The sequence below is a fragment of the Salmo salar genome, chromosome ssa02, assembly GCF_905237065.1.
Source record: "Salmo salar chromosome ssa02, Ssal_v3.1, whole genome shotgun sequence".
Classification (NCBI taxonomy): Eukaryota; Metazoa; Chordata; class Actinopteri; order Salmoniformes; family Salmonidae; genus Salmo; species Salmo salar.
In genome coordinates, this window is record NC_059443.1 from 70,567,488 (window position 1) to 70,587,521 (window position 20,034).

Here is a 20,034-nt window from a genome sequence, read left to right on the forward strand (position 1 = left end):
ACAGATGATGCAATCTCTATTGCACTCCACACTGCCCTTTCCCACCTGGACAAAAGGAACACTTATGTGAGAATGCTATTCATTGACTACAGCTCAGCGTTCAACACCATAGTACCCTCAAAGCTCATCACTAAGCTAAGGATCCTGGGACTAAACACCTCCCTCTGCAACTGGATCCTGGACTTCCTGACGGGCCGCCCCCAGGTGGTGAGGGTAGGTAGCAACATCTGCCACGCTGATCCTCAACACAGAAGCTCCCCAGGGGTGCGTGCTCAGTCCCCTCCTGTACTCCCTGTTCACCCACGTTTGCATGGCCAGGCACGACTCCAATACCATCATTAAGTTTGTAGACAACACAACAGTGGTAGGCCTGATCACAGACAACGACAAGACGGCCTATAGGGAGGAGGTCAGAGACCTGGCCGGGTGGTGCCAGAATAACAACCTATCCCTCAACGTAACCAAAACTAAGGAGATTATTGTGGACTACAGGAAAAGGAGGACTGAGCACGCCCCCATTCTCATCGACGGGGCTGTAGTGGTGGAGCAGGTTGAGAGCTTCAAGTTCCTTGGTGTCCACATCACCAACAAACTAACATGATCCAAACACACCAAGACAGTTGTGAAAAGGGCACGACAAAGCCTATTCCCCCTCAGGAAACTAAAAAGATTTGGCATGGGTCCTGAGATCCTCAAAAGGTTCTACAGCTGCAACATCGAGAGCATCCTGACTGGTTGCATCACAGCCTGGTATGGCAATTGCTTGGCCTCTGACCGCAAGGCACTACAGATGGTAGTGCGTACGGCCCAGTACGTCACTGGGGCTAAGCTGCCTGCCATCCAGGACCTCTACACTTGGCGGTGTCAGAGGAAGGCCCTAAAAATTGTCAAAGACCCCAGCCACCCCAGTCATAGACTGTTCTCTCTACTACCGCATGGCAAGCGGTACCGGAGTGCCAAGTCTAGGACAAAAAGGCTTCTCAACAGTTTTTACCCCCAAGCCATAAGACTCCTGAAAAGGTAATCAAATGGCTACCCAGACTATTTGCATTGTGTGCCCCACCCCAACCCCTGTTTTTACGCTGCTGCTACTCTCTGTTTATCATATATGCATAGTCACTTTCACTATACACTCATGTACATACTACCTCAACTGGGCCGACCAACCAGTGTTACCGTACATTGGCTAACCGGGCTATCTGCATTGTGTCCCGCCACCCTCTCTTCTACGCTACTGCTACTCTCTGTTCATCATATATGCATAGTCACTTTAACCATATCTACATGTACATACTACCTCAATCAGCCTGACTAACCTGTGTCTGTATGTAGCCTCGCTACTTTTATAGCCTCGCTACTGTATATAGCCTGTCTTTTTACTGTTGTTTTATTTCTTTACTTACCTATTGTTCACCTAACACCTTTTTTTGCACTATTGGTTAGAGCCTGTAAGTAAGCATTTCAGCATTTCATTCTGCCCTACCAAGCAAAAAGGCAGTAACTGCTCATAGCGTGGAACTGAGAAAAATTGCTTTAATTTACCTTGGTTTCACAGTAACGTTATACAGTTACTGCTAACATGACCCCCATTTTCTCCAAAACACAATACAAAAGAGGCAGGATACTTGTTCACATGATTAAGCATGTATTCAACATAGCAAAAATGACATTAACTAATTTTCGACCAAATGAGCAGTTACTGACTTTTTGCTTGGTAGAGCAGCATAGGGCTCTGAACAAAGGTCAAGGGCCAATAGGGCTCTGGTTAAAAGTAGTGTGGTATATAGGGAACAGGGTGGTGTTTGGGAAGTAGCCCAGGTTTGAATGTAATTACAGTATCCATCTCATTTTACTCCGGTTCGGCCATCTTGGATTAAACTGAATTAAACTCAGGTGTGATGGTGATTAATTATAGAAAAGCTGAGACTCTCCTCAGAGGAAGTGATGTGTTAGATTAGGTTGGGTTGGTGGGACAAAGATGGGTTTCTTCAAGGCTTCATCAGGTTTCCCAACATGACGCTTTGTCAAGTTAGATTGTGAGGTTGATCCGTTTTCGATATGATAAAAACATTTTCCCTAAGTGTCTCATTCCTGTTATCTGTCAATCCAGCAGCAACATCAAATAATCAGACAGGTATACTAGCCGGACCACAAAAAAGTCAGGAGATGGGCCGACAAACGGTTTGACACACCTTTGTTACAGAATTACAGCTGCACACTCACTAGACTCTACCCACACTCACACACACTACACTGACACTCCAACACACACACACACACACACACACACACACACACACACACACACACACACACACACTTCACATACGCTGCTGCTACTCTGTTTATTATCTATCCTGATTGCCATGTCACTTTTACCCCTCCCTACATGTACATATTTCCTCAACCAGCTCAACTACCTCGTACCCCTGCACATTGACTCAGTACTGGTACTTCCTGTATATAACCATGTTACTACCTCGTACCCCTGCACATTGACTCAATACTGGTACTTCCTGTATATAACCATGTTATTACCTCATACCCCTGCACATTGACTCAGTACTGGTACTCCCTGTATATAACCATGTTACTACCTCATAGCCCTGCACATTGACTCAGTACTGGTACTCCCTGTATATAACCATGTTATTACCTCATACCCCTGCACATTGACTCAGTACTGGTACTCCCTGTATATAACCATGTTACTACCTCATAGCCCTGCACATTGACTCAGTACTGGTACTCCCTGTATATAACCATGTTACTACCTCGTACCCCTACACATTGACTCAGTACTGGTACTCCCTGTATATAACCATGTTACTACCTCATAGCCCTACACATTGACTCAGTACTGGTACTCCCTGTATATAACCATGTTACTACCTCGTACCCCTACACATTGACTCAGTACTGGTACTCCCTGTATATAACCATGTTACTACCTCATAGCCCTGCACATTGACTCAGTACTGGTACTCCCTGTATATAACCATGTTACTACCTCATACCCCTACACATTGATTCAGTACTGGTACTTCCTGTATATAACCATGTTATTACCTCATAGCCCTGCACATTGACTCAGTACTGGTACTCACTGTATATAACCTTGTTATTACCTCATAGCCCTGCACATTGACTCAGTACTGGTACTCCCTGTATATAACCATGTTACTACCTCATAGCCCTACACATTGACTCAGTACTGGTACTCCCTGTGTATAGCCATGTTACTACCGCGTACCCCTACACATTGACTCAGTACTGGTACTTCCTGTATATAGCCATGTTACTACCTCGTACCCCTACACATTGACTCAGTACTGGTACTCCCTGTATATAGCCATGTTACTACCTCGTACCCCTGCACATTGACTCAGTACTGGTACTCCTTGGATATAACCATGTTACTACCTCGTACCCCTACACATTGACTCAGTACTGGTACTCCCTGTATATAACCATGTTACTACCTCATAGCCCTACACATTGACTCAGTACTGGTACTCCCTGTATATAACCATGTTACTACCTCGTACCCCTACACATTGACTCAGTACTGGTACTCCCTGTATATAACCATGTTACTACCTCATAGCCCTGCACATTGACACAGTACTGGTACTCCCTGTATATAACCATGTTACTACCTCATAGCCCTGCACATTGACTCAGTACTGGTACTCCCTGTATATAACCATGTTACTACCTCGTACCCCTACACATTGACTCAGTACTGGTACTCCCTGTATATAACCATGTTACTACCTCGTAGCCCTGCACATTGACTCAGTACTGGTACTCCCTGTATATAACCACGTTACTACCTCATAGCCCTACACATTGACTCAGTACTGGTACTCCCTGTATATAACCATGTTACTACCTCATAGCCCTGCACATTGACTCAGTACTGGTACTCCCTGTATATAACCATGTTACTACCTCATAGCCCTACACATTGACTCAGTACTGGTACTCCCTGTATATAACCATGTTACTACCTCGTACCCCTGCACATTGACTCGGTACTGGTACTCCCCGTATATAACCATGTTACTACCTCATAGCCCTACACATTGACTCAGTACTGGTACTCCCTGTATATAGCCATGTTATTACCTCATAGCCCTGCACATTGATTCAGTACTGGTACTCCCTGTATATAACCATGTTACTACCTCGTACCCCTACACATTGACTCAGTACTGGTACTCCCTGTGTATAGCCATGTTACTACCTCATACCCCTACACATTGACTCAGTACTGGCACTCCCTGTATATAACCATGTTACTACCTCATAGCCCTTCACATTGACTCAGTACTGGTACTCCCTGTATATAACCATGTTACTACCTCATAGCCCTACACATTGACTCAGTACTGGTACTCCCTGTATATAACCATGTTACTACCTCGTACCCCTGCACATTGACTCGGTACTGGTACTCCCCGTATATAACCATGTTACTACCTCATAGCCCTACACATTGACTCAGTACTGGTACTCCCTGTATATAGCCATGTTATTACCTCATAGCCCTGCACATTGATTCAGTACTGGTACTCCCTGTATATAACCATGTTACTACCTCGTACCCCTACACATTGACTCAGTACTGGTACTCCCTGTGTATAGCCATGTTACTACCTCATACCCCTACACATTGACTCAGTACTGGCACTCCCTGTATATAACCATGTTACTACCTCGTACCCCTGCACATTGACTCAGTACTGGTACTCCCTGTATATAACCATGTTACTACCTCATAGCCCTACACATTGACTCAGTACTGGTACTCCCTGTATATAACCATGTTACTACCTCATAGCCCTACACATTGACTCAGTACTGGTACTCCCTGTATATAACCATGTTACTACCTCGTACCCCTGCACATTGACTCGGTACTGGTACTCCCTGTATATAACCATGTTACTACCTCATAGCCCTACACATTGACTCAGTACTGGTACTCCCTGTATATAGCCATGTTATTACCTCATAGCCCTTCACATTGATTCAGTACTGGTACTCCCTGTATATAACCATGTTACTACCTCATAGCCCTGCACATTGACTCAGTACTGGTACTCCCTGTATATAGCCATGTTACTACCTCGTACCCCTACACATTGACTCAGTACTGGTACTCCCTGTATATAGCCATGTTACTACCTCGTACCCCTACACATTGACTCAGTACTGGTACTCCCTGTATATAGCCATGTTACTACCTCGTACCCCTGCACATTGACTCAGTACTGGTACTCCTTGGATATAACCATGTTACTACCTCGTACCCCTACACATTGACTCAGTACTGGTACTCCCTGTATATAACCATGTTATTACCTCATACCCCTACACATTGACTCAGTACTGGTACTCCCTGTATATAACCATGTTACTACCTCGTACCCCATACACATTGACTCAGTACTGGTACTCCCTGTATATAGCCATGTTACTACCTCATAGCCCTACACATTGACTCAGTACTGGTACTCCCTGTATATAACCATGTTACTACCTCGTACCCCTGCACATTGACTCAGTACTGGTACTCCTTGGATATAACCATGTTACTACCTCGTACCCCTGCACATTGACTCAGTGCTGGTACTCCTTGGATATAACCATGTTACTACCTCGTACCCCTGCACATTGACTCAGTACTGGTACTCCCTGTATATAACCATGTTATTACCTCATAGCCCTGCACATTGACTCAGTACTGGTACTCCCTGTATATAACCATGTTACTACCTCGTACCCCTACACATTGACTCGGTACTGGTACTCCCTGTATATAGCCATGTTATTACCTCATAGCCCTGCACATTGACTCAGTACTGGTACTCCCTGTATATAACCATGTTACTACCTCATAGCCCTGCACATTGACTCAGTACTGGTACTTCCTGTATATAACCATGTTATTACCTCATATCCCTGCACATTGACTCAGTACTGGTACTCCCTGTATATAACCATGTTATTACCTCATAGCCCTACACATTGACTCAGTACTGGTACTCCCTGTATATAACCATGTTACTACCTCATACCCCTGCACATTGACTCAGTACTGGTACACCCTGTATATAACCATGTTACTACTTCGTACCCCTACACATTGACTCAGTACTGGTACTTCCTGTATATAGCCATGTTATTACCTCATACCCCTACACATTGACTCAGTACTGGTACTCCCTGTATATAACCATGTTACTACTTCGTACCCCTACACATTGACTCAGTACTGGTACTTCCTGTATATAGCCATGTTATTACCTCATACCCCTACACATTGACTCAGTACTGGTACTCCCTGTATATAACCATGTTACTACCTCGTACCCCTACACATTGACTCAGTACTGGTACTTCCTGTATATAGCCATGTTATTACCTCATAGCCCTACACATTGACTCAGTACTGGTACTCCCTGTATATAACCATGTTACTACCTCATACCCCTGCACATTGACTCAGTACTGGTACTCCCTGTATATAACCATGTTACTACTTCGTACCCCTACACATTGACTCAGTACTGGTACTTCCTGTATATAGCCATGTTATTACCTCATACCCCTACACATTGACTCAGTACTGGTACTCCCTGTATATAACCATGTTACTACCTCGTACCCCTACACATTGACTCAGTACTGGTACTTCCTGTATATAGCCATGTTATTACCTCATACCCCTACACATTGACTCGGTACTGGTACTCCTTGGATATCGCCTCGCTATTGTTTTATTTTTGTTACTATTTCCTTTTTATTTAGCAAATATTTGGTTGACTTTTTTAACTCTACATTGTTGGGAATGAGTTCGTCAGTAAGCATTTCACTGTAAAGTCTACACTTGTTGTATTCGGCACATGTGACCAATAAAATCAGATTTGTATTGATTTGACACAAGAGACAGACAGATACAGTAGGTCTCTACATAGCGTGTTTATCATTTGAACAGGTACTTCCACCTAGTGGATAAAATAGGTTACAACAGCTAAACTGACTTGAATAGGCCTACTACTCTGACCTCAAATCAAATCAAATTCTATTTATTCTATTTTATTCTATTTTATGTGCCGTATACAACTGGTATAAAATTTACCGTGAAATACTTGCTTACAAGCCTTTCACAACTATGCATATTAAAAACATTAACAAAAAAAATTATAATAGAAGAGCAACACAAGACATAAAATCCACAAGAGTGGAGCGATATACAGGGAGTACCAATACCTCCCTCCCTGGCTCCTCCCTTCTCTTACGTGGTGGACCAATTAAAACACCTGATGTGCTTCATCTAAGCGGGTAAGGAAGTCAACGTTTTATTCGATTTATTAAACCGGGGAGACACACTGAGACCGAGGTCTCATTCACAAGCGTGCCCTGGGAACAACAGTCACATCAGCACACACACAATTATATACAAAATACACAAAATATACACAATATACACATAAAATATACACATTAGCCATTATAATCAAATAAAACAAACACATTCATCACTATAAAAATCCTTAACCAATTTCCTAAATTGACCCAGGGACACCAAATGATCCAAACGAAGTGCCAACTGGAGACAATTCCACACAAGGTGCCTGATATGAAACAGCAGCTCCTGTGGTTAACAAGGGAGTCATCATCATTAACCAACCCTCTGACATGAAACTCTACATTTCAACAAAGATGTTTAGTATGTTGGCAGCTTGTGGAGTAGGGCTTTATAAACAAAAAGACAGTAATGAGCTGATCTACATGTCTTTAAAAGAGGGCCCAGACAACTTGGTGAAGGATGCAGTGATGAGTATTAAAGCTGTCAGATGTAATAAAATGAAGGGCGCTGTGATAAACACAATCAAGAGATTTTAGAGAAGAGTCAGATGTACTTCAGGAGATGGTATCACCATAGTCAAGAACAGTAAGAAAAGTTGATTCTACAATTGGCTTCCTGCTAGCCAGAGAAAAACAAGCTCTGTTTCTATATAGGAAACCCACTTTACACTGCCAAAATCCCATTTAATCATGTAGTTTGCTAATAAAATAAAACTGTCCATATCCTGCATGTGCTTTCTCACATGCTCACATGCTCACCAATTTCACTTGTTTATATAGCACAGTCCTAGCCTACCTCAAACCAGCTATTTCCCCTCATGTTGAAGGGCTATTTTTCACCCATTAGCTTGACTTGATATGATCTAGTTGTGGATTAGCTCATTAGACAGGTCGTCATTGTTATCATATTCCAGCCATGACTGGCTACAGCTTACATTTGTTTAGATATAAACACTACTTTGGATTAGGATCCATAGGCATAGGCTCCATAGGGTCCAAACTGCCTCCTTAAATTACCATAGACTCCATAGGGTTCAAACTGTCTCCTTAAATTACCATAGACTCCATAGGGTCCAAACTGTCTCCATAAATTACCATAGAATCCATAGGGTCCAAACTGTCTCCTTAAATTACCATAGACTCCATAGGGTCCAAACTGCCTCCTTAAATTTCCATAGGGTCCAAACTGCCTCCTTAAATTGCCATAGGGTCCAAACTGCCTCCTTAAATTACCATAGACTCCATAGGGTCCAAACTGTCTCCTTAAATTACCATAGAATCCATAGGGTCCAAACTGTCTCCTTTTAAATTACCATAGACTCGATAGGGTCCAAACTGACTCCTTAAATTATCAGAGCTTTTAGCTTAAGATCCCTTTCCGTGTCTTACTTCAGCAGAGTGAATTCAAGATGTCTTACTTCAGCAGAGTGCATTCAAGATAAGTCTTACCTCAGCAGAGTGCATTCAAGATAAGTCTTACCTCAGCAGAGTGCATTCAAGATATCAACTGAAAAGTAGAATTCCTGTGACTAGAAGTCAAGTGGTAGAATGTGTCTGAGTCTGACCAGCTCCCTCCTCAGTAATACCATCGATGCTTCCTCCGCTCTCAATACTTTCCAATCTGCTTCAACTCCTAGAGCCTCCCATCCTGACTTTCTGACGTTTTAATTGTCCTTGTTCACTTGTATGGGAGGTGTACTGTAATTCAGCTTTTTAGCTGCCAAGTAGAGCCTACATATAACAATAATAATTAACCAGTACTGTTACTACAAACTGGACCCACCTCATCCACTAGGTGGTGGTGTTGACTAAGCCAATAGAGGTAACTATAGTTTTAACTGTTTCCCCTTTTATCTGTGGTAATAGTGTCTCGCTGTTATTGTAATATGAATGTATCCACTCTCAAATCCCCATATATTACATGGTCATTGACTTCTAATGGTTTCTAGTTATTGCTAAATATTGTCAGATAAAAATGCCCATGAAGATATTGTAACCTTTCAGTCAGGTAAGTCATTGAGAAAGTGAGGCCAGTTTCAAAACTTCATTTTTAAGCTTTATTAGTAAACCCAAAACTTCCAAGTATTACAAAAGTTATATGTATAAGCAGTGGTGGAAAAAGTACTTCATTGTCATATTTGAGTAAAAGTTGAAATATCTTAATAGAAAATGATTCAAGTAAAAGTGAAAGTCACCCAGTAAAATACTAATTAAGTAAAAGTCTAAAAGTACTTGGTTTTAAATATACTTCAGTATCAAAAGTAAATGTAATTGATAAAATATACTTAAGTATCAAAAGTAAAAGTATCAATAATTTCAAATTCCTTATATTAAGCAAAACAGGTGGCACCATTTTTTTGTAAACTCAGTCATCGTTTACAAACGAATCATGTGTGTTTAGTGAGTCCGCATGATCAGAAGCAGTAAGATGACCAGGGATGTTCTCTTGATAGGTGTGTGAATTGATCCATTTTCCTATCCTGCTAAGCATTCAAAATGTAACGAGTATTTTTGGTTGTCAGGTAAAATGTATGGAGTAGAAAGTACATTATGTTCTTTAGGAATATAGTGAAGTAAAACTAGTCAAAAATATAAATAGTAAAGTACAGATACCCCAAAAACCTACTTAAGTAGTACTTTAAAGTATTTTTTACTTAAGAACTTTACACCACTGGGTGTAAGGTCAGATAGCTCAAGTTTGAAGGAAAAAACAAGTGAAACGGAATTGTGTAATTTTGACCAAAAGGCATCCATCCTATACAGAGGCTGCTCTCCAAATGGTTACAAATGGCACCCTATTCCCTATGTAGTGCACTACTTTAGACCAGGGCACATATGGCTCTGGTCAAAACTAGTGCACTATATAGGGGATAGGGTGCCATATGGGCCCTGGCCAAAAGTAGTGCACTACATAGGGAATAGGGTGCCATTTGCGATGCATCCAGGGTGTTGCTGCAGTAAAGGATTTAGTTGGTACTGTAACAGCAATGTAAAAAGCCTCAGTGATACACAGAAACACACATACACAGATGTAGGATCTTAAATTGATCACTCTTTTGTTGCTGAGAATTTACCTGCACCACAGGAAATGCAGATGAGCTTTGTGATGTACATAAGTTCACTGAAAGCCCCACACTAAAACACAAGATTATATGAACAGTATTGCACTTTTCATGTAGCCTACTTTTGTCCAGCTTATAGCATAACCACCGATCCAGCAATATTATGGACTAAACGTTTCAAGCCTGTTACTACAGGATTATTTTGCTATGACAATATAGGTCAAATTACGATCCTACATCTGTAGCCTACACACACACATTATACACACACACATACCAATATGAAACTTCAATGTTCAGCAAACTACAGCGGAGGGTAGCATAATATCAGAATGCTAAGTAAAGCATGTTTACAGTAATAGCAAACACAACATTCTTAAAGCTGAAATCCGCACCAGGGGAAACAGCGTCACTGTTCAACCCAGCACATTTTTTAATGTTATTGTTATTGTTTTTGTTATTGTTTTGTTGAGGAGCATCAACAACAACAACATTTTTGCAGTACACACTCTGCTGTTATATGGTATGTACAATTATGTACAACGGTGTCCAAGGAGAAAAAACTATGTTCATTGTTGTTATAATATCGAAAAAGGATGAGGCAGTTTCACAATGATGGATTCCAGGGTTAAAGGGATACTGCGAGATTCTGGCATTTACAATATCATTTTTACTTCTCTGCGTGCAATATGAAGGAAGTTAGCGCTAGTTTCATGAGCCAATGCTAACTAGCGTTAGCGCAATGACAGGAAGTCCACAGGTACGGTAGCATTGAAGGCTAGTTCACACAGTTGTACATTAAGGTCATTCAAGAACATAAAAAGTGGTTCCAACTACTTGGTTTGTTCAAAACAATTCAAGACAATTTGTGAGAAACAAACTACTTCATAAAAATATATATTGTATCCTATAGCATATATGTAGGAACTTGCTTTAAAGTGTTACTGTAACAATAATATGAACTCTTGATAGTCTTTTAGAAAAGCAGCAGGCACTCCTTACACATTTATAACATATAGACACCATCATCAAACCTGCAGTCAGAGACATAATAACAATTAGGTAGCATCCTAAATGGAACCCTATTCCCTATATGGTACACTTATTTTGACCAGGACCAGGGTCCATATAGGGAATAGGGTGCCATTTGGGACTCATATTTACACTATGCAGAACTGTAATGTAGTCACTGAGAGATCACTGGGATGGGTGACTTGTTGGCACCAATTCCCTCCCTGTTGAACAAAATACACCACAGTTTGAGTTTTTACATTTGTGCATTTTGGTTATTAGCATTGATTGACTAAGAAGAAGTTAATAACATACTATTCATTTATATTGTTGGTCTTGAAAAGTGACAGCAGCACAATCATGGGGGATAGATACTGTAGAGGCAGAGAGTAACAGACTGAACAATAAACTGTACGTACTGTCTAGAGATCGGCAGGTAGCCTTGCGGTTATGGTATCTCACAGGTAGCCTAGCGGTTATGGTATCTCACAGGTAGCCTAGCGGTTATGGTATCTCACAGGTAGCCTAGCGGTTATGGTATCTCACAGGTAGCCTTGCGGTTATGGTATTTCACAGGTAGCCTAGCGGTTATGGTATCTCACAGGTAGCCTAGCGGTTATGGTATCTCACAGGTAGCCTAGCGGTTATGGTATCTCACAGGTAGCCTAGCGGTTATGGTATTTCACAGGTAGCCTAGCGGTTATGGTATCTCACAGGTAGCCTAACGGTTATGGTATCTCACAGGTAGCCTAGCGGTTATGGTATCTCACAGGTAGCCTAGCGGTTATGGTATCTCACAGTATCCCTTGTTGAAAGCCGACAAGATGTGTCCATGAGCAAGGCACTTAACCCTAATTTGCTCCAGAGGCGTTGTACTACTATAGCTGACCCTGTAAAACAACACATTACTGCTCCTATCCAGTGTATTTGACAATAAAACATCTTCTACTCACCACCACCACCAGTGGTCTTCCTCCTGTTGTAGTAGAGGAGACCAGCTGCAGCAAAGACCACCCCCAGCACCAGCCCAGATGCCCCGATGGCTATCTTATTTCTCCCAGACTCTGGCAGAGACATGTCTGGGATGAAACGTAGTGAGATGAATGTAGTTATAGTTACAGTTGTTTGAAAAACAACACACATCATTAATAACCCACATTATCAGAGCTCTTTGCTCCCTTATTTCAATCTTTCCTTAATTCATTTCTTCCTTACTTCCTTATTCCCTCCCCTAAAACCATTTCCAGTAACACTCGGTTTGTTTTCTGACTTCCTTGTCCCATTTTTCCTTGTTCCCTTACTTCCTCGTTCCTTTACTTCCTTGTCCCCTTACTTCCTTACCCCAGTGGAGGATCTTTGGTTCAGTGAAGCTGGCATGCTCCACCATGCAGGAGATCTTCTCTCCAGGTGTGGGAGTGTACTCCAGGTAGGAGTGGATCTGGTAGTGCCAGTCGCCATTGGCTAGCTCCTCAGAGGAAGTCATGTTTGAGGTCACTTCCTGTCCATTCCTCAACCAGGTCACCCTGATCTGTTTGGGGTAGAACTTGTAGGCGCTGCAAGTCAACATGGAGGGGTGTCTGTCACTGTGGGGCGTCATGGACCGATGTGACAGTATTCTTTTGTTTTCTACTGCTTGGAGTTTTTTCAACAGACAGGTATGTATGTAACCGATGTGAAATGGCTAGTTAGTTAGCGGTGGTGCGCGCTAGTAGCATTTCAATCGGTGACGTCACTCGCTCTGAGACTTGAAGTAGGGTTTCCCCTTGCGTCGCAAGGGCCGCGGCTTTTGTGGCGCGATGGGTAATGATGCTTCGTGGGTGTCAGTTGTTGATGTGTGCAAGGGTCCCTGGTTCGAGCCCGAGTTGGGGCGAAGAGAGGGACGGAACCTACACTGTTACATGTACATGTCCACTAAGGTCGTACATCTATATACTGGTCAGTTCCCTTTCTAGCTTGGGTGTCAATGTGTTCCACCTATAAGCTTTAGTAAGTGTAATTTTAGTCAATTGAGGTGACTTCTGTTGTGTCAGACTGATACCCAAGCTAGTACTCTATTATTCCCTCAAAACAAACTCAGTAAGACTCCACCCTGGGATGGTGTGAGTTAAATAAGAACAGCACAGGCCGGTGTCTTTCTGGTAGTTCCCTGACTTGTCAAACCAAAACGTAACTCATGTAATAATAATAATATTGTAAAATGATGATGTGAAATCAATTTTCCCTGAAATATCTTTTGCAAATGTATTTTCTTTTCACAACTGTTCTCCATAGAACTGCTTACCATTGCTGTTCAATCCAGCTTTGTAGGCGAGGGCACCATAATATTTGCAGAAGAAATGAAGTGGAGTTTGAAACGATGCCAGGACCACGGGATCTGCGTTAAATTGCTCAGCCTTATGTATCCCAATGGGTGTGTAACCAGTAAATCTACTGTTGTATTCCATAACCTTCACCATGTCTGAAATAGCTCTCCAGATGTACTCCACATCGTGTGGATCTTCCCCTCTGTAATAACAAAGGTTGAGGGTGGTGATAAAGTGTCCATCTGGTGAGAAAAAACATGAATGCATGAAAACCTTTATACTACCACTTATTAGTTATACGTTATTATACAATAATACGCAGTTCTCTTTTATTTGGCTATAAATAATTACTCTTAATATACAGTATATATTTTTACTATTACTTTAAAGGGGCAATCTGCAGTTGCTACATCGATTTATTTAGACTTAAATTATATATACCCATTGATTCTTAGAGAATATAACCTATAAATGCCTCACAGGCTCAGTTCAACAGTCGTACCCCATCAGAACCAGAAATACGAGCTTGTTTTACTACAATGTAAACTTTGTAAATGTAAACAAGCACCGTGCTCATGGGTTGCATGTGCGAGTACCGGCTGACTGTACAGAGATTGTGACAGCCGGTTAAATGGCGTCCCTTGAGAGGGCAAGAACAAGATGTATGTTCTGGAGAAGTGCAGTATTGTCATAAGGAGACGCATACTTGGAATAGGGAGGAGGAATGGAGGGAAAAACTGAGGCAGAGGAGGTCTAAGAGAGAGAGGAAGAGGGCGAGCTTGAGTCGGTTGAAAATGGCGGGAAAAAGGGAGAGGGTTTGTTAAAGAATGGTAGAAAGTGTAAACAGAGTGAGCTGAACGCCGGATCGAAGACAGGAGGAGAAATGGAAGTGAATGAGGGTGAAGTATAGGAGGTGGTAGGTGTGGTGAAGTTCTCAGAGCCCCCGGCTTGCAACGAGGGTCAGGTTAAAGATGCGTCTGTGACAATAGGAGTAAAGTAGCCTTTTGGCTGATCCATTTGTGGTTTCAGGGTGGGTGAAAAACAGAGTTTGGTGCTGTGGAATCGGTGAGGGTAACCAGAAGTGGTGTTGTGATAATTGTTTGTGTTTCTGCTGGTCAGAGGCAGCGGGAACTCCGCGTTAAATGAATGGGGACAAGAGAGGTGAATTGTTTTGCTCTCAAGAAACGGGTGCCATTGAGAGGAGTGACTACAGGGGTAGCGGTAAATGTGAAAGTTGAACCAACTGAAAGGGAAGATTCCCGGTATTTATGATGCTCGTCGTTTGGTGCGACGCAGACAGGGTGGTGTGAGTGGAGAAACAGAAGAGTCGTTGTCTGTCCTTTTGAGTTTTGATGTTGAGTCTTTGCCCAAAAAAGTGATGTTAGGATATACAGTACAAGACAAAAGTTTATTTTTACTATTTTCTACATTGTAGAATAATCAGTCCCTCCTGGATTTCCCGATTCTGCGATCGCATAATTCAATGCAAAATCAACCAATCAGCGCATATTATGCGAGAGCTCGAAATGTTGACCAATCCCCGCACTTTTAGCGCATAAAAGGGTCCAATCAAAAGCGGGTTCGTAATTTTGACCAATTACTGCACTGTTACTGTGGAAAACGGCCCGATCCAACCACACGCCAACAAAGTTTTTCCCCCTGGCCTGTCAGAGTATTCACGTGTGAAGATGATGGGTGATTGTTGATGCCTAGAAATCAATCTTATTTGCCAACAAAAAATAACAGCTAACGACCGTGCAAAACAATTTCCAAAGTTTTTGGAAACTAGAGAAAGTTGACAATCAACAGTCACTTCGAATCAGCAAAGCGTATGAGAATGTCAGAACAGTTCCCACAGCAGCAGATCACCATGACTGAAGTGGTACATTTACATTTACGTCATTTAGCAGACTATCCAGAGCGACTTACAAATTGGTAGCAGGGAAGACTGTGGTAAGCGCTGAAAGAATCAAGGTGAGTGGCGTTTTACTCAAACATTTACTCCACAAAACTTGGGTTTAGTAGGGTGTTCGACACTCTGCTCTCCCCAGTCTGTCTATGTTACTCCGCTAACCTTGGGTTTAGTAGGGTGTTCGACACTCTGCTCTCCCCAGTCTGTCTATGTTACTCCTCTAACCTTGGGTTTAGTAGGGTGTTCGACACTCTGCTCTCCCCAGTCTGTCTATGGAGAGCGCTGCTCAAAGCACGGAGTGCAATTTGTCAGCTTTGCCATTTTAAACTGTAAAACTTAATACGCATCACGAAAGCACAATCTTTCTGGATTTTTTTAGAAATGGAATAGTACATATCAACCACAATACTCTATTTTTAAGTTTTCTGTTCTTTATCTCCCTTACAACGCTTTCAGAAAAAAAATCACAATCTCAAGTATTTTGAAGACAACTTATTAGAAAGAAATATCGATCCTCAAATTGAAAGCAATTGATCAGCTTTGAATCTATTTGTTGTTGTTTTGAGAGAGAGAGAGAGAGAGAGAGAGAGAGAGAGAGAGAGAGAGAGAGAGAGAGAGAGAGAGAGAGAGAGAGAGAGAATGGGAGCTGCATCTCGTGTTGATAGCAAGCCCCAAGCCTGATGGAGAGCTGTGTGTGAGTGGATTATGACAGAGCTGTTTGTTCAGGAAAATAAACACAATTGGGCACTTTAGATGTTTCTAATTGTTTGTGTTTTATGTATTCTCTTTAAAATCGTCTTCAAACTGAGCACATATTACTTTTTATTGCTTTATGAAATTAACGTGGAAAAAAACCATTGCAAAATGTATTGCAGAATTTCACAAAAGCTACTGCAAAATCAAGCATTTTTGGCTGCAGAAATCACACAAAGATTTCGCGAAATCCTGGAGGGACTGAATAATAGTGAAGACATCAAAACTATGAAATAACACATATGGAATCATGTAGTAACCCCCCAAAAGTGTGAAACAAATCAAAATATATGTTATATTTGAGATTCTTTAAAGTAGCCACCCTTTGGCCTCATGACAGCATTGCACACTCTTGGCATTCTCTCAACCAGCTTCCTGAGGAATGCTTTTCCAACAGTCTTGAAGGAGTTTCCACATATGCTGAGCCAAGGCCGTGACCATGGAGTCAACATTAGGGGGGTCCAAATCTGCCGGGGGGTCTGTGGGTCTCCCCCAGAAACAAATCTGCATTTTAAAACTAATTTCCTGTCATTCTAAAATATAAAAAAATTCACTAACACATGGGATTAACTTTTTATTTATTTTTTACAATAATGTTTAATAGTGTATTGTATTACATTGCTCTGTTTTTTCTTTTTTAGGGATTAATAAAGGGATTAATAAAGTACAACCATAATCATATAAACAGAAATCTATGCATTGTTATATGAAGACAAGTCCAGATATTGTGGCCAAGGTTTAGCAAATTGTAGTTTTTATTTACAAGTAAACTTGTGTGGGCAGCAAGGGCGTTTGCTCTGCTCTGCCTTCCTCTCCTCTTGCCCTATCTTCTCCTCTCCAGCCCTCTCTCCTTCGGTCCTATATTCTCCTCTCCTCTCCAGTAATCTCCTCTCCCCTGCTCTCCAGTCATCTCTTCTCCTTCCTCTGCTCTCCTCTCATCTCCTTTCCTCTGCTATCCTCTCATCTCCTCTCCAGTCAATGACATGTGTTTTGACTTGCCATTCTCCAAGCAAAGGATCTGAAGGCCTTTTTGCACTTATCGTTGACACCGATAAAAGACTGGCATATTCCTTCAAGGTCCAGTCTGTCCAGTTTCTCCTGGTGCACGTGGCACATGGCCTCATAATTCAGCCTTGTTTGACTCATCGATGATCTAAGCTATGTCTTATGCCTCCTCAGGGCACTAAAACTCCTCTCAGCCTCTACAGAGGCAGGGACGACCAGCAGAAGCCTTGCTAAAGCTTCCACCTGACTGAAGAGACCTCTCACCTCTGGCACCATTTCCTGGATAACGCTAGCAACATCTGAGCTCGTTTGATATGTGTTATTAGCTCTAAACATGGCCAGCTGCACCTGCAGTAGTCTTGAATTCAATTCAGGATACTCGTCTACCACCTTGTCCATGTCTCCGCATAGCAGCACATTTTCAAGCTGCTGCAGCTGGTAAAATCCAGCTTGATCAAACCTCTCTATGAATTGAGTATTCACTGTGTCCAAGGCGTTGTAGAATTGGGCTCTGTGCAAAGACTGGGCATCCGTCCTGCATGCTTGTTTTAACATGGTCCACAGCCTCCTACATGCCTGAAACGGTCTGTTTTCTAAGTTGCAGGGAGGAGTTCAGGCAATCCAAATCCCCCAATCGGGTCTTCAGCCATTACAAGGCCGAACTTGCCAGATTGATTAAAGCCCCCCCCCCCAATTCATGCACCAGACCCATTGAATCTCTTACTAGTGGAGAGGCTACACAGGCAGCCTGCCTGTATACCACAGTGACAATACATATCCAGCGGGTTGTTCTTTCCTTAAAATGGCTTGCACCCCCTGCAATCGTCCAGCCATGTTTGCGGCACCGTCATAGGTTTGTCCTGGAAGTTGGGACAGAGGAAGGCCTAGACGCATCATCACATCACATGCCATCTGGGCTATATTTTGCCCTGTCGTTGATGACACTTCGTAGAGTCCCAGGAATTCTTCCTTTGGCTGTAGATCTGGATCTACAGAGTCAAACATATTGACTCCTGATCAACTCCTGATATATCCTGGGTGCCATCAAACATATTGACTCCTGATCAACTCCTGATATATCCTGGGTGCCATCAAACATATTGACTCCTGATCAACTCCTGATATATCCTGGGTGCCATCAAACATATTGACTCCTGATCAACTCCTGATATATCCTGGGTGCCATCAAACATATTGACTCCTGATCAACTCCTGATATATCCTGGGTGCCATCAATGATAAGTGCGAACTGGACCACTGGCATTGATGTTACTTCCGACACAATTTCTTTGACGATTGTATTGCCCACCAGATTCAAAATGTTGTTTTGCATTTGGGGACTGGTGAAATCAAAGTGACCTTTCAGCCAGGGGGTCAGCTCTGCATCGCCCTCTGCCTTGTACTTCAGAAGCTGGCTGAAATTCCCACTCTCCTTATCAACGCCTCGAAAACCCTGACCTTGCCGCGCCAAGAACTTCACACCCCCAACAATCTTCAGAAGATTTCTCCTCGCTTGTTGCTGCTGTCTTTAAAGCTCACGTGAAAGTTGCACATTAAAAGGCTTTGGCTCCTGAATCCGAGTCATCACAGCTCATTTGTGACACTGGTTGTCTTTATGCACACTAAATTTCTCTCTCTCTCTCTCTCGCTCGCTCTCTCTCGCTCTATATATATATATATATATATATATATATATATATATATATATATATATATATATATATACCGCCTGGTATGGCAACTGGTATGGCATACCGCCTGGTATGGCAACTGCTCCGCCCATAACCATAAGGCTCTCCAGAGGGTAGTGAGGTCTGCACAATGCATCACTGAGGGCAAACTACCTGCCCTCCAGGACACCTACACCACCCGATGTCACAGGAAGGCCAAAATGATCATCAAGGACATCAACCACTCGAGCCACTGCCAGTTCACCCAGCTATCATCCAGAAGGCGAGGTCAGTACAGGTGCATCAAAGCTGGGACCGAGAGACTGAAAAACAGCCATCACTAACATTGAGTGGCTGCTGCCAACATACTGACTCAAATCTCTAGCCACTTTATAAAAAAATGGATGTAATAAATGTATCACTAGTCACTTTAAGCAATTCCAATTTATTTAATGTTTACATACCCTACATTACTCATCTCATATGTATATACTGTACTCTATACCATCTACTGCATCTTGCCTATGCCGCACGGCCATCGCTCATCCATATATTTATATGTACATATTCTTATTCATTCCTGTGTGTAAAAGGTAGTTGTTGTGAAATTGTTAGATTACTTAGTTAGATATTACTGCATGGTCAGAACTAGCAGCACAAGCATTTTGCTACACTCGCATTAACATCTGCTAACCATGTGTATGTGACCAATAAAATTTGATAAAGAGGAGATGGGGGAGGGGCAAACTAAATAAAGAGGAGATGGGGAGGGGCATAAATGAGATAAAGAGGAGATGGGGGAGGGACATAATGTTAAGAGTAGGTAAGTTCATCAAATTTCTCAGAAGTCTATGAATTCACAAACTGGTAGGGATAAATGATCGTGTGATATTGTGATAACTGCCACTAAATCATCTCATGTATTGAGAGAGGAGTTA

The 20,034-nt window shown here is 42.2% G+C and overlaps 1 protein-coding gene across 1 annotated transcript; it reads right to left on the bottom strand.

Moving 5' to 3' along the window:
• Nucleotides 1-10,271: 10,271 nt before the first annotated feature.
• On the bottom strand, nt 10,272-17,825 carry LOC106592694 (rano class II histocompatibility antigen, A beta chain). The gene is made up of 4 exons (XM_014184027.2): nt 17,691-17,825; nt 12,795-13,134; nt 12,407-12,532; nt 10,272-11,677 (listed from the first exon to the last, which is right to left on the bottom strand). Exons 1-4 carry the CDS (start codon nt 17,823-17,825, stop codon nt 11,640-11,642), a joined length of 639 nt encoding a protein of 212 aa, XP_014039502.2. The 3' UTR covers nt 10,272-11,639.
• Nucleotides 17,826-20,034: the final 2,209 nt, after the last annotated feature.

Coding starts and splice junctions, on each gene's coding strand:
- LOC106592694 (XM_014184027.2), bottom strand. CDS start 17,825: ATGGACAAGGTGGTAGACGAGTATCCTGAATTGAATTCAAGACTACTG. Junction 13,135..17,690: donor TCCAGGAAATGGTGCCAGAG/GTGAGAGGTCTC, acceptor CTAACTAACTAG/CCATTTCACATCGGTTACAT. Junction 11,678..12,406: donor GAAGACCACTGGTGGTGGTG/GTGAGTAGAAGA, acceptor TTTGTTCAACAG/GGAGGGAATTGGTGCCAACA.